The 27,294-nt window shown below is 38.3% G+C and overlaps 1 protein-coding gene and 1 long non-coding RNA gene across 5 annotated transcripts in view; one reads left to right on the top strand and one right to left on the bottom strand.

The window, feature by feature from the left end:
• Nucleotides 1-27,294, bottom strand: part of rad50 (RAD50 homolog, double strand break repair protein) — a 63,952-nt gene that overhangs the window by 29,392 nt on the left and 7,266 nt on the right. For 2 of the 4 annotated variants that reach the window (XM_037546127.1, XM_017701105.2), the window contains exons 2-8: nucleotides 17,433-17,580; nucleotides 10,791-10,874; nucleotides 10,442-10,593; nucleotides 9,166-9,351; nucleotides 8,568-8,772; nucleotides 5,405-5,533; nucleotides 1,144-1,309 (exon numbers count right to left, since the gene is read on the bottom strand). In XM_037546127.1, the coding sequence (XP_037402024.1) occupies nucleotides 1,144-1,309; nucleotides 5,405-5,533; nucleotides 8,568-8,772; nucleotides 9,166-9,351; nucleotides 10,442-10,593; nucleotides 10,791-10,874; nucleotides 17,433-17,580 (1,070 nt within the window). Of the gene's footprint in view, nucleotides 1-1,143; nucleotides 1,310-5,404; nucleotides 5,534-8,567; nucleotides 8,773-9,165; nucleotides 9,352-10,441; nucleotides 10,594-10,790; nucleotides 10,875-17,432; nucleotides 17,581-18,538; nucleotides 18,557-18,909; nucleotides 18,993-27,294 lie in introns of those variants that run through there. The other 2 variants (XM_017701106.2, XM_037546128.1) reach the window with 2 other exon arrangements.
• LOC108429401 lies at nucleotides 19,047-25,757 on the top strand. Its single transcript, XR_001858003.2, has 5 exons — nucleotides 19,047-19,202; nucleotides 22,227-22,318; nucleotides 22,450-22,497; nucleotides 22,787-22,936; nucleotides 25,530-25,757. It is a non-coding gene; the product is annotated as an uncharacterized LOC108429401 (long non-coding RNA).

Genomic DNA, 27,294 nt, shown 5'->3' on the forward strand with positions numbered 1-27,294 from the left:
GATTTTTATTACTCCATCCCTTCAACACACCTCCATCTTTACCAGATTTTGATCAAATTAGCCCTACAGGTTTGTTAATGGGATTACAGAAGTTCACTGTGCTATAATAGCACTCATGTTGAAAGCAGTCAATGTGATTTTTAATGTTGTGTTTTTCAGGGATGCGTTGAAATTTCCACCAATAAAAATAGTCAAAAGTCAGTTTTTAGCCGAAAAGAAAAAAGCAAAAGATAAACGGGTCTACAATTAATTTTCAAGCCCTAACACTTAACAAATAACCTAAAGGATATTGAAAATAAACTGTGTAATTAAAGACAGTTTGTTTCCATAGATCTTCTGGTCATTGTAGATGCATTCAAACCATTTGAGCACCTGAAGATCAACAGTGAAACACCCAAATACAATTCCTTGCAGCATAGACCCACACACTACACGGCATTTAATTTACATGCTATTAACATACATTAATGGGAACTTCACAAATAAAATTTGTTCGACCCTCCTGGCATGCTCATAGTGCTTTAGTCAAGAATTTCATCACACCACTAGTGTTTTCTAAGGCTATGCTCACACAATGACCCTAATCTGACTTTCACCAAATCCAATTTTTTATTAGGCTCTACGAAATAACTTTTAAATGTGAACTATACCTGACATTAGTCTGAACAGATCACATTCCTAAACCGCATACACAAAAGAACAATGCTTCACATGGCATGCTCAACTAGAGGTAAACAATCAAAATGGAGTCAACAGTAACAGCCACTAGTCTTAATTAATGCTCATGTTAACGTGCGATAGAGGTTTCAGTTTCATCTTTGCCAGCATCACAGGAGCTATCAAGAAGTTCCAATGCTTGACAGCTGGGTTTATCACTCACTCACTACAGAACTGGAGGTGGTAAGGAATGGCAAGCTGGGAAGATCGCATGTCAGAGAGAAAACGGACTGTGTGTGGAAGCCACTGGAAAAGTGGGGAGTTGTGGTTTTGTTTGTGCTTTGCGTGTGAACAAGTTAAAATGCTTGCTGCGACTGCTTCTTCTGCCTCGAGCGTCCTTCCTCTACCTGGGGTAGCACAGTCCATGCTAAAATATAATTTAAAAATCCATTAAAGGGAAACATTAAAAGAAAAATGATTAGGTACCCTGTTCGATAAGTAGGTCGGACTTGAGGCGGTTCATTCTCTGACACTCTCGACCTGCCCTCTCCAGGTCACGCTGGCATTCTGTGAGTCTCCTCTCTTTCTCCCTTACAGTGCGCTGGTGGTTCTGGTACATCTCCTGCAGCTGCTCATCTTTACCCTGGAACACCTGCACAGATCAAATCAATAAAAAGAACAAACATAAGCACATTTGAATTATCACAGACTGTCCACCGATTTTGCTGACCAACTAATTTAACAGAATGTCTGCGTATATGTGTAGGTACAAAATGAAACGATTAAATTACCAAAAAAAAAGAAAAAAAAGAATTATATTAATCATCTGATTAAGGTTCTTTACATTCAGAGCTTATTTGGAAGTTTTGAAACAGAGAATTCATCAAAGCCCAGGATGATACATAAGACCAAACTACTTCTTTATTGCTCCTTCATTCTCTCATGTTGATTTAAAAGAGAAAAACTACACTTAAAGCTTCAAAAGTATTGATTTGTGAAAACGTACAATGATTGTAGAAATAAAGCGCATCATCTCAATTTGAAGTTTATACTGCCCTCGACAGGATTACCCTGCTACAAAAACCTAAATTCGCATAATAAACTAACTGTAAAGAATTCTTATTTTGGAGGTTAATGGAGGTCAATTTAATTTTACTGGGGAATAAATATAATTTTACAATAGTCAATTCAAGACTGTATATCAGAGTTTTTTTTAAAAAGATGCTAATATAAACAAAATTCATGCTAATCTTGTCATTATGCTAATTGTGCCATTTAATTTACAAAACAGCAATTTCTTAAAAGTTGGGACACAATGTGAAATGCAAATAAAACCAGAAAGTACTGACAGTAAATTCTGTTTGACCTGTATGAACACGAGCACATAACATCTTACAACCAATGACAATACACTTTTGCACACTTTTCACTCCACAATGTTCACTACAACTCCAAACACTGCAATGTCATTATATATAATACATAAAATATATATAAGTGTATACGTTGCTATATCTGTACTTGTCTAAACAGTCTACGCTACAACTGACTGAGGGATAAAAGAGTTCCTAAACCTATTAAGCATTGACTTCAGTACTTTAAAGCATTCATTTAAAGGCAATAAGAAAGGTGAACTATGTGAATGTATTACTATGAAATATGAACTATTTATTGTGTACTTTGTAAATACATTCATTTGAAATTTTATATCTCTAACTCCATCCAAAAAGGTAGACAGGTGCAAGTTAACCACTATGTTATTAGCATCTGCACTCTGATTATGCAGCCATCTTTCAACATTATTGATGCTGTAACAGATGTGCAGATCTGTCTCCACAGATCTGTCCCTTGACATGGGCACTAATACACTCTCATACCATGACACACTCTAGCTTTTGAACTTTACACTGATAACAATCTGGATAAACTTGAGGAAACAGGAGAACATGAATATTTCTATAAACAATCTAAAATGTTTTCTCAACAGACTGCAATACATTTCCACTGTTCTCTATTTAACATGAGTTAACATTCTAAACATGTGGTTTCACATATAAACTTCATACCTGTTTCAATAGTAACTGTTACAAGCAGATTAATGAGGCTACAGAACATTATATCTAAAGTACTTTGATTTCATACCACAACTGCATTAAGCTACTTGAAACTTCTAACACTCCTACGTCTAAAAGAACATGATTACTAAGAAAGGAAATTAGATTTTTTTTAAGAAACGTGCAGAATTCCAAGTGTGTGTTCAACACTAACATTTCTACACAATGCTTAAATTAATAAAAAGTTATAGTATAGAGTAGAGAAAGTTCTAATCAAACAAGTATTTAATTTATGAGCTTTCTTCACACAGCTCTACTTCCAAAGGGAAGAAAACCCACATGAAGACTCCCACGAAAAGATGTATAAGGTTAAAACAAAATTCAAAGAAACATATGGATTAAGTAACATTGACATTTCTGTAAAATAAATAACTTACAAATCAAAGATCAGCTCACTAATAATCCTGATTAATGAATTTGAGAATTCAAGAGTCATAAAATAATTATCAAGTGTAGGGAATCTTACACACTGACATTTTAACAGAGACACAGAGGTAGTTTCCACAGTTTGATTAAGAAAGGAGAAGTCACTGGATTTGACTGAAATATTATAGGACTTTGAATTCATCTAGTTAATACAATAGCAGAGACAGCATCCCAGGATTTTAGAGTTAGTCTTGCAAAGATTCAAAGGATTCATGACTGCTTGAATTGCACTAAACGCGTTTACACAAAAGGAAATTTTAAAAAGTGGGCTAGCAATGTATACTCAGGGTCATCTGGTCTGGTGTCTTATCTTGGTCTTTGCTAAATGCGTTCCTGTGTAGGGGAGGATATGTATGTTTGTTGATGGGTGGAGAATTTCCAAAAGTCATATATCATTTATCTGTATTAGGTCAAAAGGTCTCTAGACCTACTGGGCTGGTTTAGAGGAAAGATGGTTCTGATAAGACCTTCCCCTACACACGCCCTCGCAATTCTGTCACAAGGTGTGAGAGCAGATAGGTGGTAGGGACAGTGTCCTTGGAGCACTCTGGGGTCTATACTCAGACACTCACCAGACTTCATGGTGCCTGGGGGTTAAATCTTTGTAGCTTAAGGTTTGCTGACCCATCTTTGCTAATAAAAGAATAGGCCATTCCTGGATGCTCCTTTTATGCCCAGCCATGATGGCCTCTTCTGTGATCAACACTTCACAAAGTTTCTAGTCTGAAACTGCTCTTACATCAACTTTTTTGGAACATGCTGCAGGCATGTTTTAGAATGGGCATATACGAACCACAACAGTTAAGTTTGTAACAGTTTCAAACTACAACTAAAATGGTTGCCATTGCGACCACAATGATTAATTTAATGAAGTAATTTAATAAATGCTAATTTAATACATTTAAAATAATATTTAATTTAAGTTGCCAGTCATGAAAGGTAGCAACTTTGAACTTTATTTATTTTTATGGGTAACTGTTTATTAGTTTTGTTCTACATTTATAAATTATAAACATTATAAATGTATTTTCCTTTATCATTTTTTAACTTAAAATTCACTGACAGGCTTTAGCATCACATGAACACATTTGCCTATCAAAAAAATGCCTGCATGTGCACAGGATTTCAACCAGAGTGGCAAAATGAGACAAACAAAGCAGACGAACTGAGCTGAGCTTCTTGCACTGAAACCTTTCAAAATGAACAAGCAGCCTCAACCTCAGTACTCAGGAGAGACACAGTATTTCCTTGGTAATTCTCAATTCAATCTGGCAGCTGGTCTCAAACGTTTTTTATTGCTTGCTGTAACAAAGAGAGTTTGCTATTTAATTTTACCTATGTTTACCTATGTTTACCACTGCACTAGCGCACATTACGTTTTTGCAATGCTAGGCATATGACACTAAGTAGATATAGGCTAACTGTTATGAAATTTATTTTATTTATCTTATTTTTTTCAGGATTTATAATATCACAATATCATGAAAGTGAAAAAAATCATTTAAATACATGATGAATGATATGATTATTTTTTTAAACAGTGGCATATGTATACAATATTTACAATGACGTAAACATGAAAAATAAAAATAAAGAACTGTCCATAAATATACTTACTGTGTATCAATATTATACAGGGCTATATGAAGTCAGTCTGCCATAAAACACTGAGACCTTTATCAAGAGCTGCTCCATAAAACAGAACATGAAACAGAATTTGGGCAGTATCGGTCAAAAGATTTGCAGTACTGTTTATATTTTGTTAGCTTTTTTTGAGTTTTTAGAATTGTTTAGTCAGTTCTCCTTGATGCTGTTTGCTATTTTTAGGGTTTGTCATGGTATCTATACCATGAAAAAACATCACACTACTTAATATAAAAGTGAAAGTATACACTATCCTTAACAGTTGGGCCATGTTTTCTGTACTGGTAGTGGTGGATGTGTTGAACAATTGGGTTTTAAAAAAAAAAAAAAAAAACCTCACATGATGATGAAAACCACAATGATACCCACAGCTAACTGCAAAGCAATGCCCCAGCAGAAACTTTGATTAACAGTAATTTCCTGCTGCTGACGTTTAGACCTCACTGTAAATTTGATCACTATCTTGCAACTATGAGCAACACTGGCAGTGCTCTGGATTGTGCCATAGATAAAAGTTTGGTGTTTTTTTTTTTTTTTTCTTTTTCTGACAAAAACAGCATTACCTGTTCCATCTTCTCTTCTAACTCTCGATTGTCATCTTCCATCTGCTTTTTCCGGCTGTCTAGAGTCTTGATATCATTATCCAGTTTCATGACTTTACCAAGGTTATCGTCGATGTCATTCAGCCGATTCTGAAAATGCAGATAAAGCAGACATGGTGAGAAACACTGATTTGACTGTAAAGGCAGGCGTAAAAACTTGAAAGAAAAAAAAAGAAAAAAAAAAAACAACACAGCTGGATTTGCTCTCACACCTATACAGTAAACCTCATGTTTGTGTTTTATACACACTCGCAGTGGTCTGTTTTAGCTGTCCAATAATCAAAGCCAGAATGCATAGTGATGATGTGTTGGATGATGAAGTGCAATCATTTAGGTTACACTTATTAGTTCATATGTTCATGACATAGAAGAAGAAGAAAAAAAGCTCACTTTCACTTTAAATACTGGATGAAAAATAAACTTTTTTATTCTTATCTTAATATTACTATTCCTAATATTATTGGTAATGTGTTGTCTGTATGATTGGTCTAATTCTCCTCACTTATTTTACCTTTAGTTTATACTTGTTTAACAAAACAAAACTGAAACACTACAATGAAAAAATATGATCTTCCTGATCTTTAAAGTAGCACAATAGTCACTCTGGCAATACTGAACAGGTTGCTGCACTGTTTGAATGTGATTAGTGGTGCAGGAGAGCTGAGGAAACTTTATTACTAGAGTCTTCGATAGTAAAAGCAACTTTTTTATGGTTGAGTGGTCAGTGAGTAGGAGAATAATATATTCTGTTATGGATCCAGGCTTAATTTAATGGATATTTGGTATTGGCTACATGTCTAATCCACTTCCAAATTCCGTCATAAATGGACATGATACACAACCTGCAGAAGGGTGTTTAAAACATGAGTGTTAAAACAGGCATGTAAACAAGCATGTGCTACTGTGCTCCGAGTCTATTTTTGCCACTTTTCTGTGAGCGCCATGCCACTAACTGCATGTACAACATAAACTCCCCTGCTGAAACACTTAGCTTTAATGGCTGTGCAGTTTCAGGTTTAAAGCTGGCAAAATGAATGATACTGAGAAATAAAGAAGCAACTCGCTTTCTTTAATACAGACACATTCAAACTGTTCAAGAGGCAGAGCAAAACATACAATGCTTCACACGCATATGAACTTGAGTGACGTCCCATTCTTAATCCACAGGTTTTAATATGATGTCAGCCCACCCTTTGCAGCTATAACAGCTTCACCTCTTTGGGAAGGCTTTCCACAAGGTTTAGGAATGTGTTTATGGGAATTTTGGCCATTCTTCCAGAAGCGCATTTGTGAGGTCAGACACTGATGTTGGACGAGAAGGTCTGGCTCACAGTCTCTGCTCTAATTCATCCCAAAGGTTTTCTATCGGGGTGAGGTCAGGACTCTGTGCAGGCCAGTCAAGTTCTTCCACACCAAACTCGCTCATCCATGTCTTTATGGACCTTGCTTTGTGTACAGGTGTGGAACAGGAAGGGGTCATCCCCAAACTGTTACCACAAAGTTGAGAGCATGAAATTGTCCAAAAACTCTTGGTCTGCTGAAGCATTAAGAATTCCTTTCACTGGAACTAAGGGGCCAAGCGCACAATGCAGTCAGACAAGTACCGTTCTCATGGCAACCGCCAAACCCAGACTCGCCCATCAGATTGCCTTTCAGAGAAGCATGATTTGTCACTCCAGAGAAAACGTCTCCACTGCTGGAGTCCAGTGGCAGCGCTTTACACCACTGCATTCGACGCTTTCCACTGGTGATGTAAGGCTTGGATCCAGCTGCTCGGCCATGAAAACCCATTCAATGAAACTCTCTATGCTGTTCTTGTGCTAATCTGGAGACCAAATGAAGTTTGGAGGTCTGTAGCGATAGACTGCAAAAAGCTGGTGACCTCTGCACACAATGCGCCTCAGCATCCACTGACCCCACTCTGTCATTTCACGAGGCCTACCACTTCATGGTTGAGTTGCTGTCGTTCCAAATCGCTTCCACTTTGTTATAATACAGTTGATATAATGACAGTTGACTGCTGGAATTCACTGAGCTCCTGTGAGCGACCCATTCTTTCACAAATGTTTGTAGAAGCAGTCTGCATGCCTAGGTGCTTGGTTTTATACACCTCTGGCCATGCAAGTGACGGGAACATCTGAATTCAATGATTTGGATGAGGGAGTAAATACTTTGGGAAATATAGTTAACTTGGGAACTTTTTACCTCTAGTTTTTGAAATTCTTACTGTAACATTTGTAACATCCTGCTGTGATTTACAGCTGTGTGCTGTCTAAATATTAAAAGTTTTAAGATTAGTTATTATATAAAAATGATTTATTATTACAAAAAGATTATATACCATCATAGTAATGAAGACTGAAGCCCATCTGCTCACACGCCATCTCATTTTTCATCTCAAAGTTTTTAAAGAAATATCTTTAGCTACTTCTGCAAAGTGCGCTGAACTAGAGACATTACAAAGGAGGAGAAGGTCACTAGTTGGAAAATGAATGGCAAAGTTCGTCACTCTCAACATTTCAATAAAATGAAGCAATCAGTTTGCAGTTTAAGATGAAAACTGGAAAGCTCCCCCTCACTGTGGAGATACACGCTTGTGCAGTAGCCAGAACAAGCTGGAAAAAAGCTTGTCTTTTGTGCAGTATTTGAGCCAAATGCTCCAAACTATTTATACTGTTTTTGTCAGATTTCATCAGTAATTTCAAATACGTTTTTGACATGTTAATGTGGTTTTTAGTTTCGGTGTTGTAGGTCTTTCCTCATTAAAAGAGATACAAGCCTGGTCTTGTGTGATTGGAAATGCCTGAGGGCGCTGACAATATCACTGTCGAGTGGACAAACTTTCCTATAAAGACTGTGGCTGAACAGTTCTTGTAAGAGACCTACAGATAAATTAGCAAATTAACAAATGCAGTAGCAAAATGGAAAGTTTATCTTGAGAGCTGTTATATTAATCAACAAGCTGTATGAACATGAACAAGTGCAACACGCCTACAATCACAGAGAAGTGAGATCATTCATGATATATGCACATACAAAGATTTCTTTTATTAACATGCTTTAGGCCAAGTCCTTAACAATACATCACAGCATCATCTAAGCCCTGCTTTATTTAATGTCTTACCTCCAGCGGGTCAATCTGGCTTTCAATGCGCTGCACACTCTCTTTGGAAGCTGCTAGTTGGGCTTCTTTAGTGGATAGCAGATCCTTGATCTCCTGAGCCTTCTCTTTGTTCTGCTTCAGATATTTTAGCTCCATTTGACAGGCCTTGACAGTGTTGGACTGCTTCAGTCTCAACTGCCGAAGGGTTTCTAGCACCTTAATGTACCTATGGGAAAACAATGCATGCTAAATACAGTCTGCTAAAATGCCAACTTCTGAAAAACAAAAAAGGGAACACAGAGAAATATTCAGCCATTTAGTTTGACCAGAAAAATAATAAATACAATGAAATAAATTAGTGACTTAGTCAAGTACAGTTCCAGGTGAATAAGTGACTACAAAACCAAGGGGATTTAGTCTGCACTTAAAACCATGCAAAAAGTATTACCCCACCTATATAGTGGAAATCTTGCATGTGTCAATATGTCAAATATTTCATTTTAACAAAACATAATTGTCATGCAAGCAATAGAAGCTGACTGGTCAATGGATTACAGGAGACATCAAATTAACAATAAGAATGTGCAAAACACTGAGGAGATCAGGATTACATTGTCACCTTGTGGCTGAGAAAATTTCATCAAATTTCTGCTTCAGTGCCTTTCCTTCACTGAGTGGCCAGTTGGACTCTTCTTGGTGGCAGAAGATGACATGGTTGAGAACAGCTTTGGAAACGCCCAGAGCCGAAATCATCTCACGGTCTATCTCTGCACATTTAGAGCTCAGGCTGACCTTCTCTCCATGCCTGTCATGAACACAGATTATTGCTAATAAATATGATAATACTGAACAAAAGTAGACTTATTCTGTACTGATTCTGTAGATTTATTCTGATTTTGAACATCTACGTAAGTGATGTATCAACAGTACAAGATATTTACTTCAATATATTCAGATGTTTTACTACTGCTACTCCACTGATATGTTGTTGATGTGTTACTGACTCTTAAGAGTTTATTAACCATCTACAAAGGACCACTCCAAATACAGTGTTAAATTCATTGCAGGCATCCTCAGTTGGCCTTAGAGCATAACAAACTGTGCTACTTTCCACAAGGCCATTAAAGCTACAACTGTAAACAAACCTAAGAAACGATATGTGGGTGACTAAATTATTCAACAATGTTTTAGAGAAAAATGCTCAGTCCAAATTTGCAATAAGATTTATGTACTACACGTTTAAAAATACAGCAGCAGCAGCAGATCTGTTTATTGTGATGAAATCAATACACTTTTAGCACTTTATCAGAGAAGTCTCTACTAGACCCACTGTTAGCACAGCAGAAGAGCTGCAGCCACCACACCAATAAGATGACATAACTGATATTAAAATATAATTCTGAAATGTTACAGAAAATGAGTGTGTCGTTTGGCAGGATCTCTATACAGTGAAGATTTTTTTTTTTGACACAGGAATTTACCACAGCCATTGTGGACCAAGAGGATCACATCTGTTCCAGTCAAGACTAAAAAGGACGTCAAATATTTTGTTTTTAAGGGTGATATCACAAATAACACTCAACAACTATCTGAAGCCTGTAATATTCTGTTTGGAATAACATTAAAAGTTTCTGTTTTATAGGTCTTGTTGTATTAGACATTGTGAATCTGCTTGGCAACAGGTTGTTTACTTTCATGTTTGCATTTAGTAAAGGCAGGAATATGCAGATATACATAATCTATCCCCAAATGGCTAAACAAATAGAGATTTTTAATCATATTGTCCAGATCCAGGTGGTAGAACATTTTACAGTGAAATAAAGAATCAGCCTGCTGACCAGTTATGAAAAGCTTTAACCATAATCAAGACACAGTGCAATAAAAATGAAACCCACTTAATTCTGGTGATGACTCCTTCAAGGGTTTTGAACTCTGCTTTTTTGCCCTTCTGTGTGCTTAGCATGGACCGCTGAACAGCTACGGGCTCCCCATTTACATCTTTGAACTGCAGGCGAATCTGGGCACGTACATCTGTCTCATGGGCATCCTACAAAACAGCCATTATGACATACCAACTAATGCACTACTGCTTTTTTATATTTCCGTTCATATGCGAAAGTCAAATCAAATATCTGACAACTGAGACATTAAGCAGATTTGCTTTGAGGCACATTGGCACTTCAAAATATTTCTCAGCCACTATTTAGCCACAAATAAATAAATAAATAAATAAAACAAACATACCTTTGGATCATGAACAAACGTATTTCCTTTGCTTCCAGGTGGAAAGTCTCCAGAAGTGACATACTTCAGGCATTCAATAATAGTCTGAAGAGAAGTGTAAGGGGAAAAAAAAAACAGGAGTTTTTGAAAAATATTAGTGGACCACATGACCAATTTTGTTTTGCTTCTTGTAGCCTGATTTATGCATCCACATCATGGATGCCAACCAAGAGCCATTCAGTAAGGTGCCTTTTTTTTGCAGTGTTCTGTAGAGCAGGACGTTTCCTTGCCAAATTCAACCCACTCAGAACATGAACCTATTAACTTGGAATAATAACGGTCATTTGAAGACATTAAAGCTGGAAAAATGTATCTGACATCTAGAGTAGTCATTTGTTACGTTGTTATTCGATTCTCTATTTAGTATTTATGAACTTTCCATGTGTTTCATTTAATCTAAAAAAGTAAAGATACTTCAGAAATCATAGGAGCACTATGTCTAGTGCAATAAGAGGCTGTTCTACCATGGAAGCATGACAAGTTTAATTAATGATCTCAAATAAGTAAGTATAACGGTACTTGAGTACAGCTAGTCTCTGGTGAGGGCAACTGTAAAATGGGGGAGCTCAAAGCCTTAAACCTCATTTGTTTTGGTGAGCTCTCACAGTGGCAAAGAATAATGGCATTGCTGTTGTCATGCCGTTCTCAGTCAGACGAGACTAGCACAGGCGTGAAATCAACTTTAGTAACTCTAGCCAGCAACTTAAAAATTAAAAATCAAAGAAATCAGTGCTGCAAAAAAGAGCTACTCAAAGAAGCTGAGTAGTATGGTGTCCACAAATGAGCCATCAACCGTCCAGAAGTGCCTGCAGAACATCACCAGCTACAAAAGGACACACCCCCAGGCAATGGGCGACCGTCAGCTGGCTGGTGAGCTTAACAACTTTTACTGCAGGTTTGAAAAGCCCAGCTTCACACACCCATTCAGCACAGATTCACTCCTTCCTATCATTCAGCTATCCATGCAGCCTGCTCTAAAGACTCTTCAGGAGACAAAAAGTTAGGAAAGCACCAAGACCAGATGATGTTTCACCCTCCTGTCTGTGGGTCTGCACTGACCAGCTCACACCAGTCTTTACAGCACTCTTTAATAAATCACTGGAGCTATGTGTCGTACCTGCCTGCTTGAAACGTTCCACCCTAGTACCAGTTCCCAAGAAAGCAATCATCGCAGGATTGAATGACTATAGACCTGTTACATTGACCTCTGTAGTCATGAAATCCTTTGAGAGACTGATGCTCTCCCATCTGAAGAACATCATAGATCCTCTGCTAGACCCCCTGCAATTTGCATACCGGGCAAACAGGTCAGTGGACGACACAGTGAACATGGGACTCCAGTTTATTCTTCAACAGCTTGAACATATTCAAGAATTTTATTCTTGGACTTTAACTCAGCCTTTAATACAATCACCCCAGGACAGCCACACAACAAACTACTCCAAGTAGTGTGCCAAGCCCCACCTGCCAGTGGATCACCTACTTCCTCACTGGCAGAGAGCAGCAAAAGAGGCTGGGAAAGTTCACCTCAAACACCCAGATCATCAGTACAGGCGCTCCACAAGGTTGTGTTCTCTCATCATTGCTCTTTTCTCTATACATGAATGACTGTACCTCCACGGACCCCTCAGTCAAAATCTTGAAGTATGCAGATGACACTACAATCACCGGTCTCATCTGAGATGGTGATGAGCCTGCTTACGGATGGGTGGTTGACCAGGGTGTCCTTTGAAGCAGCCACAATAACCTGTTGCTCAAGACAGCAAAAACAGTGGAGATGACAGTGGACTTCAGGAAGAGGCCTCCAGCCCTGCCAGCACTCACCACCCTGGACAGAACTGTGCTGGCAGTGGAGTCTTGCAAGCTCCTGGGCACAACAATTACCAGGGACCTGCAATGGGACAGCAACATCAGCTCCATCATCAAGAGAGCCCAGCAGAGGATGTACTTCCTGCTCTAGCTGAGGAAGTTCAACCTGCCCCAGGAGCTGATGGTGCGGTTCTACACAGCCATCATAGAGTCTGTCATCACCACGTCCATCACAGTCTGGGGCAGCTCAGCTACTAAGCATGACCTCCAAAGACTTCAGCGCATCATCAGGTCTGCAGAGAGGACAACTGGGGTTAAGTTGCCTACACTGCTAGAACTGCATGCCTCCAGAACCAGGAAGCGTGCAGAGAAGATCTCCACAGGCCCCTCTCACCCTGGACACCACCTATTCCAGCTCCTTTCCTCAGGCCGGTGCTTCAGTCAGATGAGGATTAGGACATCTAGGCTACAAAGGAGCTTCTTCCCACAAGCTATCACTCTCTTAAACAGTTAAAATATTACACAAAAACAATATAGTATCAAGCTCAACTCCATCCTCTGGAACTGCCGCTCAAACCAGTGTTTGTTCTAGCATCTTACTCATCTGCCATATTACCCCACCTATCTGACTGTCACCTCATTGATCCCTTTCTCTGCCACTATACACTAGGGGTGTGCGATATATATCGTCTACGATAATATCTTAATTGCCGCGTTAACGATGTGTAAGATGACGTTATCGAGTATGCTACAGACTGGGGGGGGCGCCTCGGCTGCTGCGCGTGCGCATTGAGAGAGTCCATACTGTGCACTAGCATAAATGCCTAATGCTAAACATGAGTGAAGACACTGCGCCAGCCTCGCAATCTACCGCCTTAGATTTAATTCCTAGGCGAGGATCATCTTCACTCGCGTGGAGATGGTTTGGATTTGAAAAGACTGACGTTGGTCAAAAGACACCAATTTGCAAACTTTGTAAGAAAGCGGTTGCCGTAAAAGAAAGCTCGACAACTAACCTGTTCCATCATCTCCGAACAAACCACCGCAAAGATTATGAGGAATATGAAAAGCTGCGGGAGATCGCTGTCATAGACAAACCTGAAACAACTAATGTGTCTGGTAAAACACACACACAGCAATCATTAACGGAGGCATTTAATAAAAAAGTGCCTTACAACAAAAAAGGCAGCAGGTGGCAAGAGATAACAGACGCGGTCACATATTATATCGCAAAAGACATGGTGCCTATTCAAGTAGTTGAGCGAGATGGCTTTAAACAACTTTTAAACACTATAGATTCAAGATATAAACTGCCTGGCCGAAAATATTTCAGTCAAACCGCTTTGCCCAAACTGTATGAATCATGTCGCCAAAAATCTGGCGCATAAACTAAAAGAGGTCGCACATTTTTCCACCACGGCGGATTTATGGTCAAGCAGAACGTCTGAGCCATACCTCTCACTGACAGCGCATTTCATCGACGAATTTTGGCAACTGCAAAGCTACTGTTTGCAAACATCATACTTTCCTGAAGATCACACAGGAGAGTTAATTGCCCAAGGTCTGCAAGATGCGCTGGCATCTTGGTCGCTGCGAGAAGACCGCATGGTGTGCATGACAACAGACAGTGGGGCTAATGTTGTCAGTGCACTACGGATAAACAAATGGAAGAGGCTTCCATGTTTTGGACACAGACTACATATTGCTATTGGTGAGTAACTTTTATATAATGCAATTGAAGTTACACTTTGTTACAGTAGTGTGTGCAAACGTGAAAATGTTATGTACATTGTGTAACATAAAGCAAAGCTGTTGTTGTATGCAAATAACAATATTTTAAATAGTACATGACATTTAAATATAATGTAATATATAATAGGTTGTAATGTTTTATATATATATAACATTTTTCAGAGAGGAGCATGCGGGATCCGAGAATAGACAGAGCCATTGGGGTTTGCAAGAAGGTGGTCGGAGCTTTTTCCAACAGCTGGAAAAAAAAGAAAAAACTTGCTGATGCACAAGAGCAGCTGAAGCTTCCGGAGCATAAACTCATCACAGAGTCACCAACAAGATGGGGCTCAAGACAGTGCATGATAGAGAGATTCCTTGAACAGGAAAAGGCCATTCGTCATGTGTTGGCTGAAGACAAAAAGCACAGACACCTTGTCCCAACATGGCAGGATGTGGAGGTGCTGGAAGCGGTCAGCAAAGCACTTGGGCCTCTTCTAGAGTTCACAGATGCTCTTTCAGGTGAGAAACTTGTAACAGTTTCCTACCTAAAACCTGTGCTGGCTTTGTTTAACACTGAAGTCCTGAAGATAAAATCTGATGACACAGACCTAACCAAAAAAAATCAAACAAACTATCCTTGAGTAGCTTAACACAAAATACACAGAGGACTGTGTGGACGAACTGTTGAGTCTGGCATCAACACTTGACCCCCGGTTCAAAAATCGCTACAATGATGATGACACAATCAAAGTCATTGTGACAACAGCTACAGCAGAACTACAGGCTATAGCAACAGAGGAAGACAGCCCTACCCAAGGTCTCTCAACTGCTTCAGCTCAGGCATCAGCAACAAAAGTTGGAGGAGATGATGACACAGGAGAGCCAGCAAAGAAGACACAAAAGTCTTTTAGCAGTTATTTTAAGAAATTGCAGGAATTCAAAGAAGGTGAGTCCCTGCACACCATAATTGAAAAGGAGATCAAGAGCTACTTGATGATACCAGAAGTGGACAGTGATGTAAATCCACTTGACTGGTGGAAAACGCAAGAAGTAAACTTCCCCAGATTGGGTAAGCTTGCGAAAAAGTACCTGTGCATCCCTGCCTCAAGCAGCCCTTCTGAGAGGGTTTTTAGCACCGGAGGAAATATTATTACATGTAACCGTGCTGCTTTGAAGCCAGATGCTGTGGACAGGCTGGTGTTTTTGTCACACAACTTGAGGTAAATCCCAAGAAGCCCAGTGCATCTTAAAATTGATGCTGGAAAATGCTGCTATTTTTTCTGTCCTTCTGTCATTTTGATACAAAGACAATGTTACTTTCTTGTCTGAAAATTGTAGACTTTGTTAACATTAGAGTCATTGGATTACAAATGCTTTAAAAACCTTTTTTCCCCCAGAAGTGCTGCACCTTTTTTGGCAAGTTCTTCAGTTTGTTTAATACTTTTTGTTATGTATGTGCAATATTATATATACTTATATTATATATATTAATATATTATATAACTATTATACAGTATTATGGTTATTCATTTACTTAAACATGCTATAGTTTTTTGCCTTTTGTGCAATTTGACCAAACTTGAAGCAAGTAATTTGTTTACAAATGTTGTATTTGTTTCTGTGTCTGCTGAATATTTGTTCTATTTGCACTATTGATTTCAATGTTTTTGTTTGTTTGAAATAAAATATGCCTTAAAAAAGAAAATGCATTAAGTATATTGTTTCAATTAATAAGCAATAATTAATATCATTTAAGAAGTGCAAGCTAAAAATATAAGAATATTATATATATATATATAAAGGCTTTAAACAAATGTTTAAATAGTGCAAAATATCGTCTATTATTGTTATCCACAAAATTACAGAAAATATCGAGATATCATTTTTTGGCCATATCGCACACCCCTACTATACACCCTTTAACTGCTGCTGCACTCAGCACTTTAACCCCATACTTTGTATATATATATATATATATATATATATATATATATATGTATGTATGTGTGTGTGTGTGTGTGTGTGTGTGAGAGAGAGGTAGGAATGCAGGTTTTATTTTATTTTGTTATATTTCGTATTTATTTTATCTTATTCCCTACATGTGAATGTCTGTCTGATACTGCGCACTGTGAGCTCCTGTAACCAAAACCAAATTCCTTGTATGCGTAGCATACCTGGCCAATAAAGCTTGATTCTGAAAAAATAGAAGTTTGGCTAATAGAAAGAAAAAGAAATGTGCTAGTGTGTGTTATGTGTTTATTTATCCCACACATTGGGAACTTTGTCAAAAAAAAAAAGTAAACTAATAGGAAAAGACCATCTGAGATTTTGGCTCTGAAGAAATCAGAATCAGCTACAAAAAATTTGAATGGTGCATGACTAAATCTAAATAAAACATATTAAAACTAAACCAGCATTTACTATATAAAGCGATCATTTTAACCGGTTACACACTTTGAATCTAGATGTGACTCATAAATGCCTCATTGAACAAGAGGGCTAAACAGTGGACTACTAATATATTGCTGCCGCCTATTGGATATATTTTGAATTGCAGTCACAAACATGCAAAAAATCAGTGGTTACAGGTGATTTTGAGCATTAATATTTGAGTACTCATACTGAAACACATTCCAGTATTCGAAGCCCGTAAAAATGGTGCTTGGGCTAACCTTAGAAGACATGGATGGACAACTTTACATCTTGCCTTCCAATAAAACAGACTAAAGCATGACAAGCTCCTCATGAGAGCCTTGGAAGCAAAACAGCTGTGTTGCTCCAAGTATTCATATAGGCAAAACTCAAAAGTGGAGGAGGAAGGAAAAAAAAATAGTTATTTCTTAAAAAAACCAACTGCAGTTTCATGTTAAAGGGAGGGAAGTTGCAAAACTCAAATAAGGAAAAGAGAGAAAAAGTTAAAAAGAAAGAGGAAACAAAGTTAAAGGTTATGACTTTTACATCACTATCTTTTTCGAAGAAACAGAATGACGTCACGTTCATGGTGTCAGTACAAAAAGCGAGGAGTGCTGGTGCAAAAAGAAGACAAGCATCGGAACCAACCGTTTTTCCAGCTCCATTGGGTCCTACTAGCACCGTCAAAGGGCTGAAGAATGCTATCACTTGTTTATCCTTGTCTTCTACACCAAAACTCCTCACGCCAAGGATGCTCATCTTCTCTATTTTCGACATTTTAACTGTGTCCTTAAGCCTGCAAGCAAGAAATAAAGAAAAGCAAGTTAAAAACTTTCATCTCCGCTACTTGAAATGGCTACTGTCATCACCTAGATCAGTGGCTCCCAATACGGCTCTTGGAGTGTCCCCCTTTCCTGACACAACAAAATAGTTTATTTCCTAGACTAAGAAAACATGGGAATCTGCGACCTAGAGAATGACACTAATCTGACACTAGTTTGCGATATCAGGTCGAGATCAGTTGAAATGCTGGATGGCACATAGATTGGGAAGAAGAATGAACCCAATCCAGGCTGAAACACTCCACAGTCATACTAGGTGTTTCCTTCTGTGGGGCAGCAGAGTGTTTTGAGTAATTTGAGCACAAAGATACTTTAAGTGCATCAAAAAAAAGCATGTTTAAACAGAAATATCAGATTGGTATCTGTATGGGATCAAATTTAAGATTTATGTGTTGGTATATGAAATTAAAAGTGGTATTGTTCCACCTCTATCATCTTTTAGACTGCAAAAAGCAAACCTGTGTTTCCTCCCCCATAACAGACCATTAACTAACATGAAAACTGCTGGCGTTTTCAAAGCAACAGCAAGCAAATGCCAACTGCCTCCGAGCAGTTCAGGAATTACTGTAATATTCTTTAAGGCCATTTCTATGTTTATGTTTTATCTGTACATATTACTTCATTATTGCACCTTGTCAGTTATTTTTCTTCTTTTGTCCATCTTTTTTTCTAATTCTACTTATTGTTTTCATTATTATTATTATTACTATTATTGTTATCATCATCACCACCATTATTCAGACAAAGGGGAATTTCACAAAAAGCCCTCACATCTAGCCTGATAAATTTGATTTAAAAACAAACAGTCGAATAGATATTATTATTATTATTCAGACAGGACATTTCACAAAGCAACAATTCAGCCATTTCTTCTTGCCTGATAACAACAGTCCAAGACAATCCTGAACTTACTGAGAAATCCTGCTTTGTGAAATAGTGAAATACCCCACAGCCGTGGGAGTGATAAAAAAGACAGTTTCAGTTTTAAACGAGCTGTAATCTCCCAAGCTAGCTAGCCAGTTAGTGGAGCTGTCAACATTACCTTAACTTAGTTAACTAGCTAGTCACCTAACCGACTGTTAATGTGCCCTCGCAATCCATCACTGTTTATAGCTAGCTGGCTAGTCAGCTAACTTTACCACGTAAGCAAACAGGAGGCAACAGTAAGCACAGCAGCGACATGGCGCGCTGTGTACTAAAACTAGAACAACGGACGCTCGACACCGTTTTAGTCCAGCTCTCCTAGTGACGGATGTGAAATAAAGCAAATAAACGCTCCATACTTTCACAACGCAGGTTACTCTGTACAGCTAGTGTTGAAGTCCGCCGCACTCTCGGACTCGCCACTTTCCCGCGCCTGACGTGACGTTCTTCCGCAACGATCAACGACTACAAATCCCACAATGCCGCAGCGCTGCCAGACACCTGAAGACTTCGTGAAAAGGCCAGTGTACAAAAGTTCGACCTGAGTTTTCAGCGCTGAACAGTTTAAAAATGCTATAGTATTAGCTATGCAACCGACGTGCTTCCAAAATACCAAAGTTCTGCGAATCTTTGCTTGTCCTGTTTCTTCTCTGTAAGTAGTCTCTGTATGGATGCAGTCCGTGCGTTAATTTCAGTGAACGGTTGTTAGCTGTGTAATCATCTAACGGTGTAATAGGCTACGCTGCGTGATTGTACAGTATCTCCAGATTGGCGTTTGAGCTTTCAGAACTTCAGGAGACGCGTCATATTTACATGAATCCCTCGGTGTTAAACCAGATGAACCAGCAAAACCGAGCTCTGCTTTTCATGGTGTTCTTCTAACACTCAGCTTTGAGACCTGTGGCAGCACTAGCAGTGAATCAACAGAGTGGCCTAAAAGCATTCCACTAAAAAAAATGCTGCAAAGAATTGTTGCTTGTTGAAATGAAGAAAAAGTAGATAAATAAGTCAAGAAATAACTTCAGTTAGAGTGAAAAAAAAGATTCAGACAGCTTGAAAGTGAGAGCAAAGCATCCCATCCACTGTATGAAAAGGAACTGGCAGCTAAATGTAACTTCGCATACAAACCTATGTATATAATACATGGCATACTTTGTGATATCAAAAGGAAGTGTGGATTAACTTACAATTTAAATGACACATTCTTAACCAAAGCGATATATTTTTGTGGCATATATGATAAGTATATACCACGGTTGTGAGAACAGGAGCCTCCTGGTTTGTGTGTGTACAGTCATGGCCAAAAGTTTTGAGAATGACAAATTATATTTTCACATGATCTGCTGCCCTCTGGTTTTTATGTGTGTTTGTCAGATGTTTTTATCACATACAGAAATATAATTGCAATCATATTATGAGTAACAAAAGCTTTTATTGACAGAATGAGTTAATGCAGCAAGTCAATATTTGCAGTGTTGACCCTTCTTATTCAGGACCTCTGCAATTCTCCCTGGCATGCTCTCAATCAACTTCTGGACCAAATCCTGACTGATAGCAGTCCATTCGTGCACAATCAATGCTTGCATTTTGTCAGAATTTGTAGGTTTTTGTTTGTCCACCCGTCTCTTGATGATTGACCACAAGTTCTCAATGGGACTAAGATCTGGGGAGTTTCCAGGCCATGGACCCAAAATCTCTCTGTTTTGTTCCCTGAGCCATTTAGTTATCACCTTTGCTTTATGGCAAGGTGCTCCATCATGCTGGAAAAGGCATTGTTGATCACCAAACTGCTCTTGGACGGTTGGGAGAAGTTGCTCTCGGAGGACATTCTGGTACCATTCTTTATTCATGGCTGTGTTTTTAGGCAAGACTGCGCGAGAGCCGATTCCCTTGGCTGAGAAGCAACCCCACACATGAATGGTTTCAGGATGCTTTACAGTTGGCATGAGACAAGACTGGTGGTAGCGCTCACCTCGTCTTCTCCGAACAAGCTGTTTTCCAGATGTCCCAAACAATCGGAAAGGGGATTCATCAGAGAAAATGACTTTACCCCAGTCCTCAGCAGTCCACTCCCTGTACCTTTTGCAGAATATCAGTCTGTCCCTGATGTTTTTTCTGGAGAGAAGTGGCTTCTTTGCTGCCCTCCTTGAGACCAGGCCTTGCTCCAAGAGTCTCCGCCTCACAGTGCGTGCAGATGTACTCACACCTGCCTGCTGCCATTCCTGAGCAAGCTCTGCACTGCTGGTAGCCCGATCCCGTAGCTGAAACACTTTTAAGAGACGGTCCTGGCGCTTGCTGGTCTTTCTTGGGCGCCCTGGAGCCTTTTTGGCAACAACGCAACCTCTCTCCTTGAAGTTCTTGATGATGCGATAGATTGTTGACTGAGGTGCAATCTTTCTAGCTGCGATACTCTTCCCTGTTAGGCCATTTCTGTGCAGTGCAATAATGACTGCACGTGTTTCTTTAGAGATAACCATGGTTAACAGAAGAGAAACAATGATGCCAAGCACCAGCCTCCTTTTAAAGTGTCCAGTGGTGTCGTTCTTACTTAATCATGACAGATTGATCTCCAGCCCTGTCCTCATCAACACCCACACCTGTGTTAATGGAGCAATCACTGAAACGATGTTAGCTGGTCCTTTTAAGGCAGGGCTGCAATGAAGTTGAAATGTGTTTTGGGGGATAAAGTTCATTTTCTAGGCAAATATTGACTTTGCAATTAATTGCTGTTAAGCTGATCACTCTTTATAACATTCTGGAGTATATGCAAATTGCCATTATAAAAACTGAAGCAGTAGACTTTGTAAAAATTAATATTTGTATCATTCTCAAAACTTTTGGCCATGCCTGTACATAATGCAGCAATTTGAATATAAAATGTCTTTGTGTTTTCACAAAAGGAAGCTGTATCTGATGTTTCAACGCTTAAATCTCTCCATAAGTAAACCTGAAATTATACATCTAAAAGTTATTCAATGAAATGGTTACTACACTGTGTGATGCCTGAAACATTGCTTTATGCTAGTTTTGAGCCGGTAATGGCCTAAAACGTGTTTCTTCCAATGTCTTTATGGCAGTGAGGTACATGTATGGTGTTTTAAAGCAAGAAATCCACCGCAGTGGAGGATGGAGTGAGCTTTAAGTCGTGAAAACCATCTTTGAGCCATGTAATGACACATGAAGAGCCTAGTAGTTGTTAAAGCTACACTTGCAAAACTTTATATAGTAAACGGAAACTAGTAAAACTCAACAAACAAAATGACCAGTTTGTAGTTTAAGCCACCTTTGTGGTGGACGGAGTGTTTGGAAATGGATGTGGCCGGCGGTGGTAGAAGAAAATCCTGACGAATCTCAGATTCTGCCAAGGCAATATGCTACACTTCACAAAATCAGTACTAATACATAATAAATCAAAAATAAATGGGCATTAATGTGATCACACGGGCCTAAACCACAGCTCTGGTGACATACATGGGTTGGTCATAGTTTCTTTCTTTACACACCCCCAGCTTACTGCAGATCCACAGGTTATGTATAGGAACTGCTAGTCATGTTAATTTCTAGTGAAATTCCCCACCACAGGCTACATGTATAAATAGCCTGATATGTTGATCAAGCTCAGCCCACTCTCTTATGATGCTCAAATTGTGTAAATGCATTTTGTTCCTCTGCGTAGTGTTGCAGGGCACGACTCGAGGGGATGACACAATCCGTGAAATCCTTGGCCGTCTCAAAGACCTTTCTGGCTACTCTGAACTCTTCACTTTTGTGAGTTGTGCACCTTCATGCTTTGCGGACAAATGTTTCACTTGTGAAGATGTATTTACAAGAAATGATTTGCTGTAAAAACTGCCATTTGTCTTGGGTTTTTATGTTTTCTCTTTTTTTCTTCTTCAAAGGACATGAGCACCATTTACGTGCCAAATGTGCTGATGGATAACAGCGATGTAAGTTTCTAAGATCTACAAAGCAACAGGTTTCTCAGAGCTTGATATTTACACGGTGGAAAGCAACTGATACACTAAGTATTACTTTTACTAGTCCTTTTGTGCTACTTATTTAATTCAGTAGGTGTTACATTTTATTGGATCTTCATTTTCTATGTGTCATCACCAGTAGACTCCTTATAGCAACAGTAACAACTGATAAATATGCCAGTGAAACTGACAAATTCAGTGAATACAAGCTCAATGCTGAATAAATAATATATAAATAACTTTTGCTTTTGTTCAACAGTTTTGCAACTGTAAGGAATTATTCGCCCAAGAAATTCTGAAAACTCTTGTTCTGATAAAGACCACTGACCAAGGCATGGGTCAGGAGCCACGTGCGATCGTCCGAATGCTGCAGTACAATATTAAGTCGCTGCTTACTTACTCAGGAGCAGTAAGTAGAACTCTGTTCCTTTTTTTTTTTCATTGCATAATTTCCTCATAACTGCTACACTCTTAAACATAATGGAGCAGATTTACTGAGAGCTGCTAATTACCTACAGACTTCTTTGCACTGATGGGTTTGGCCAGTTTAGTGGTTTATCTCGTACAAACTCCCTTGCAAATGAACACAGGTGGGGCTTTGTAATTAACATGTGACCAGTGAAGTATAACTGCATGTTTGGCTCACATGCTTTTTGTATGAAATCCCAAATCCACCAGGCAACAGGAAAAAAAAAAATTATTCTTCTGTTTCAAAATTAAACTCCTACTTTATTTTCTCAACGCTCATTGTTTCTCAATATTTTGACTTGTACAGTAGACAAAAAGAGGTACTACTTGTGGAGGAAGCATGTGATTATTTCAATATAGAAAATTATTATTATGAGAAATTAAAACAATTTTTGGCATCAGAAAATTTACAAAAGTGATTATTTAGATTTTCTGTTTTCAAACGTTATTTTTATACTGAGTGGATTAGTTGAGTTCTGTGTTAAGTGCACTTGGAACTGCTATTGTAAAATCTGAGCTAATCCAGGTCACTTGGAAATCCTATAATTTTGAGCACAACCTCTTAAGTACATGCAGCATATTGAAGAACGGCTGTATAACAAAGGAAAGCGTAGCTTTAGTAAAGAAAGAACCATCATTTGGAAAAGAAAACTCATTATTTAGGCCCATGACGCAGTCCCATTCAGCCTGCAAAGTTTTCACGTTCTTTTCTTAGTATTCTGTTTCACCCTGAGATGCACTACAGTGCCCAGCATGCATTGCAACATAGAGCGCGTTCTGACCCCCTTCCCCCAACAACAATCTCTGAGACAGCAGTTAGACAAAAAGAAAAAAATGCCTTGTTAAAAAAACAAAAAAAAACAATTTATTTTTATTTAGAATTATTTTTGAATAAGCATTCAATGCCAGTTTTGCTGTTGCAGTTTTAGCATGTTTTGAATACATAATGGCCTGTTCAGGTGATGGCAAAATGCTAAGTAAAAAAATACTAAGATAGCTGGCCCACAGAGTTGGTGAGATTTTTAAATATGACCTTTTTAGTGGTTGGGTTCAACACCCTGATTTAGGCAGAACGTGCTCTTTGACATACCAAAGCTTTTTTTTAAACATATCTTTTTCTAAAAGTATTTGGATTTTGATTTTTATTTCCTTCATCACATTAAGAATAAAATGGCATGCATGGCCGGCGTTAAGGGTTTTTGTCCATTGGAAATACATAAATTGTCTGGGGAAAAAAACTCTTTATCTGAGCACAAACAATTGCAGCCATGTCAGCGCCAAGAATAAGACAAGCTTTTCACAGACGTTAAACAGTATCGCATTTACTATCAGTCTTAGTAATTTGGAGCAGGTGCTTCATTATAATAATCTCCTCCCAGTATTTGGTGCTTTGAGCAGCTCCTAAAAATGCATATGCAATGAAACTAAAGCACAAGAGAGCAAAGATGCTCCTTTTGCTCCTTTATAGATGCAAAAAGGCCACTTGGCCTATTTAGAGAAATCTGCCTAAAGGTTCCCAGGAACAACCAGAGTTAGTGTAGAACCTTCACATTATGTTTAGGGTTTTTCAAAAGCACTCATACAAAAACGGTTCTTTCATGGAATGGAAGTATAGAAATGTACTTTATGGAACCAAAAGTTGTTCTTCTTTTGGTATTTCTCCAAAGAAGCGTTTTTGGAACCTTTATTTTTAAGGGTGTAATATTACATTCCAATGCATTCATTTTTCATGAATGGTGCCAATTAAAGGGAAATTCTGCCGATTTATTTTTGTTTACAGTTGATCACGTAAACAAAGTCATTCAGAGTGGTTTGATGTAAATTACTCCATTCGAGAAACTTACTAACTTGGGTTTTTTCACAGTGGTGGTGATTGCGATTTCTACACTCTTAGCCATTTTACTATCTAAAACCACCGGCAAACACATCTTATAGGTTCTTATATGGAATATTGATATTAAACAAATAAGTAAAATAAAGTTGTAAAAAAACTTTTTTTTTTTTTTTTTGTTTTTTACAATTATGTCTAGCAACACCCTGCATGTACTCCAGACCTATATAACAATGTTTCAGGCAGTGTAGTCATAAGTATTTCATGGAATAACTTTCTGTGATGAAGCTTTTAGAGGATTGAACAGGTGTCTGGTTCCCATTATCACCACTGTGAGCAATTCTGTATCTGCAAGTTTCTCTACACTGTAAAAAGGTTGATATTGCAAACCTGCTGTTAAAGTACTTTAACATTTCATGGTCAACACCTGTTTTTTTTAAAGGTTAAATGCATGCAAATAAATGCAATATCTGGTTCTGTTATTACTGTAATAAAATGTGAGAAATAGTGAAAGGTAGTGTTTCTAAGAAATTACATGATTACCAGGTTTTGTCTACAGCTGGACTTTTTACTGTATTTTCCTGCTTTTTTACAGTGTAGAATGCTTAACCATTTAATTGTGCCAAACCTCCACTTCAATGACAGTGTTAACATTCACAAATGTATTTCTATGTTTATTTTGCTTTTCTCCCTTTTGTGAAAGGTTGAAGAGCACTGTCCAAAGGATAAAGCAGTAGTCAACTTGAGGACCCGGCAAAAGGCTCAACACTTGATCTTTATAAAGCAGTGGATCATATTTTTTCAAGCTTGGATGAGTAGGTGTGTGAGCAGTCATGGCTATTGATCTATTATATTAGGTTCATTCTTGTAATGGCATTATACATCACAGCTTGTTGAATAAATGAAAACTGAATGGCTTCTTTCAACTTTCTGACTGCTGTTTGCTTGGCCTGCCTCACTGTTTTAGCTCACCTCCTGAACAGGAGGTTTGATGTTTGCCAATACATTTTTTTGCCTCAGATTCAGTGTGATTGGTGGAAAACTGTGTGCTTGAGGGTGTCCTGATTTGTGGTACCTAAATGTGAACAGCAGAGGGCTGTATCTTACAACAGGGATGCTACTTCATTGTATCAGATGGCAGTTGTAAGCTGCTATATTGTGAAGGATAAAATCCTGGTGTTTATATAGATTATCTTGTGAAAACCAGTGAAAAGTGTCTGGGTTTAGTGTGCATTAGAGTTTACTGCATATGGCTTCATGTTGTGAGTTCATGGCAGAAATAGGTTATAGGCTTGTGCAATTTTCTAAATGTGTAAAAGGCCCATATCCAGCATTTTTATTTTTTTGTTTTTGCTCCGGAGATCCACTTAGAACATTTCTTTGGATTGATAGTAACAACTCATTTTTATATGACCATCTTGCAATCTCTATTTACCCCCTACACTCAGAAAAGGGGACGACACTTGAGAATTACACCATTAGTATATGTGCCCTTTAAAACATTTTCTAAACAGTGCAGTTATTCACTCAGTAGTTTTCTTGAAAAAGAAATGAACAAATTCATGTGTTTTGCTTGTATTTTGTAAACTTGTTTTAAATGCAAGCCAATATCAAAATGGTCTTTTTTTCCCCTTTTTTATGAAAAAGTTTTTAGTTGATGCCTCGGGCAAACGTTAAGTACAATTCATCATATATCATTTGATAATATTTCCCTTCTACCCATCGTTGAGGAAACAAATGCTCAGATTGATTTACTTTGTAAAGAGCTCTTTTCACATTTCTGAGCCTATTTTCTGTTTATAGAAAAATGGTTGCAGAAATAAATTGAGTGGAAAAGCAATGCCAGCTCACAGCAGCTACAAACTAAAAGCACGATCTAAACCACATGTGTGGAAGTGAAACTACCTCCAGTACACAATCAAAGATCATACAGACCTTAACATTAGTTAGTAAAGGATATGCACTCCATTCATGCACACATCACACTACATGAACTATCGTGTTCTTTTGAACGTGAGATGCTCTGAAGGGACTGGAGTGAAACGCTTTCATCTCTATTACTACCTTTTATTAAAAAAGAGCAAAATGCCAAACTAATAGAGCTCGAAATTGCTATGTGCTTGATCCTGTATCAGGGAAGTATTTGTGTAATTTGTGCAGCCAGCTGATTTAATAAAATGAATAGAAGATGAAGACGCCCAACGTCATTCGGTGCAGCCCTGGAAGTTCGCATACCAGTTTGGGAACCACTGCTTTATGGGATGGTATGCCGCTTTTAAACATCTCTAGTTTCCTTTTTTTATGCACTACTGGAAATTCAAATTCTGACATGCTGATAATGAACTGAAGGGTGCTTGAGGCAGTGGCAGATAGCAACGGTTGCTAAGCAGTGATTGGAGGGCTGAGGAGAAGAAAGCGATGCTTTTCAGACAGCATAATGATTTGATTGGCCACAATACAATGACAGC

This window comes from Pygocentrus nattereri, chromosome 16 (genome assembly GCF_015220715.1).
Source record: "Pygocentrus nattereri isolate fPygNat1 chromosome 16, fPygNat1.pri, whole genome shotgun sequence".
NCBI classification, from domain to species: domain Eukaryota; kingdom Metazoa; phylum Chordata; class Actinopteri; order Characiformes; family Serrasalmidae; genus Pygocentrus; species Pygocentrus nattereri.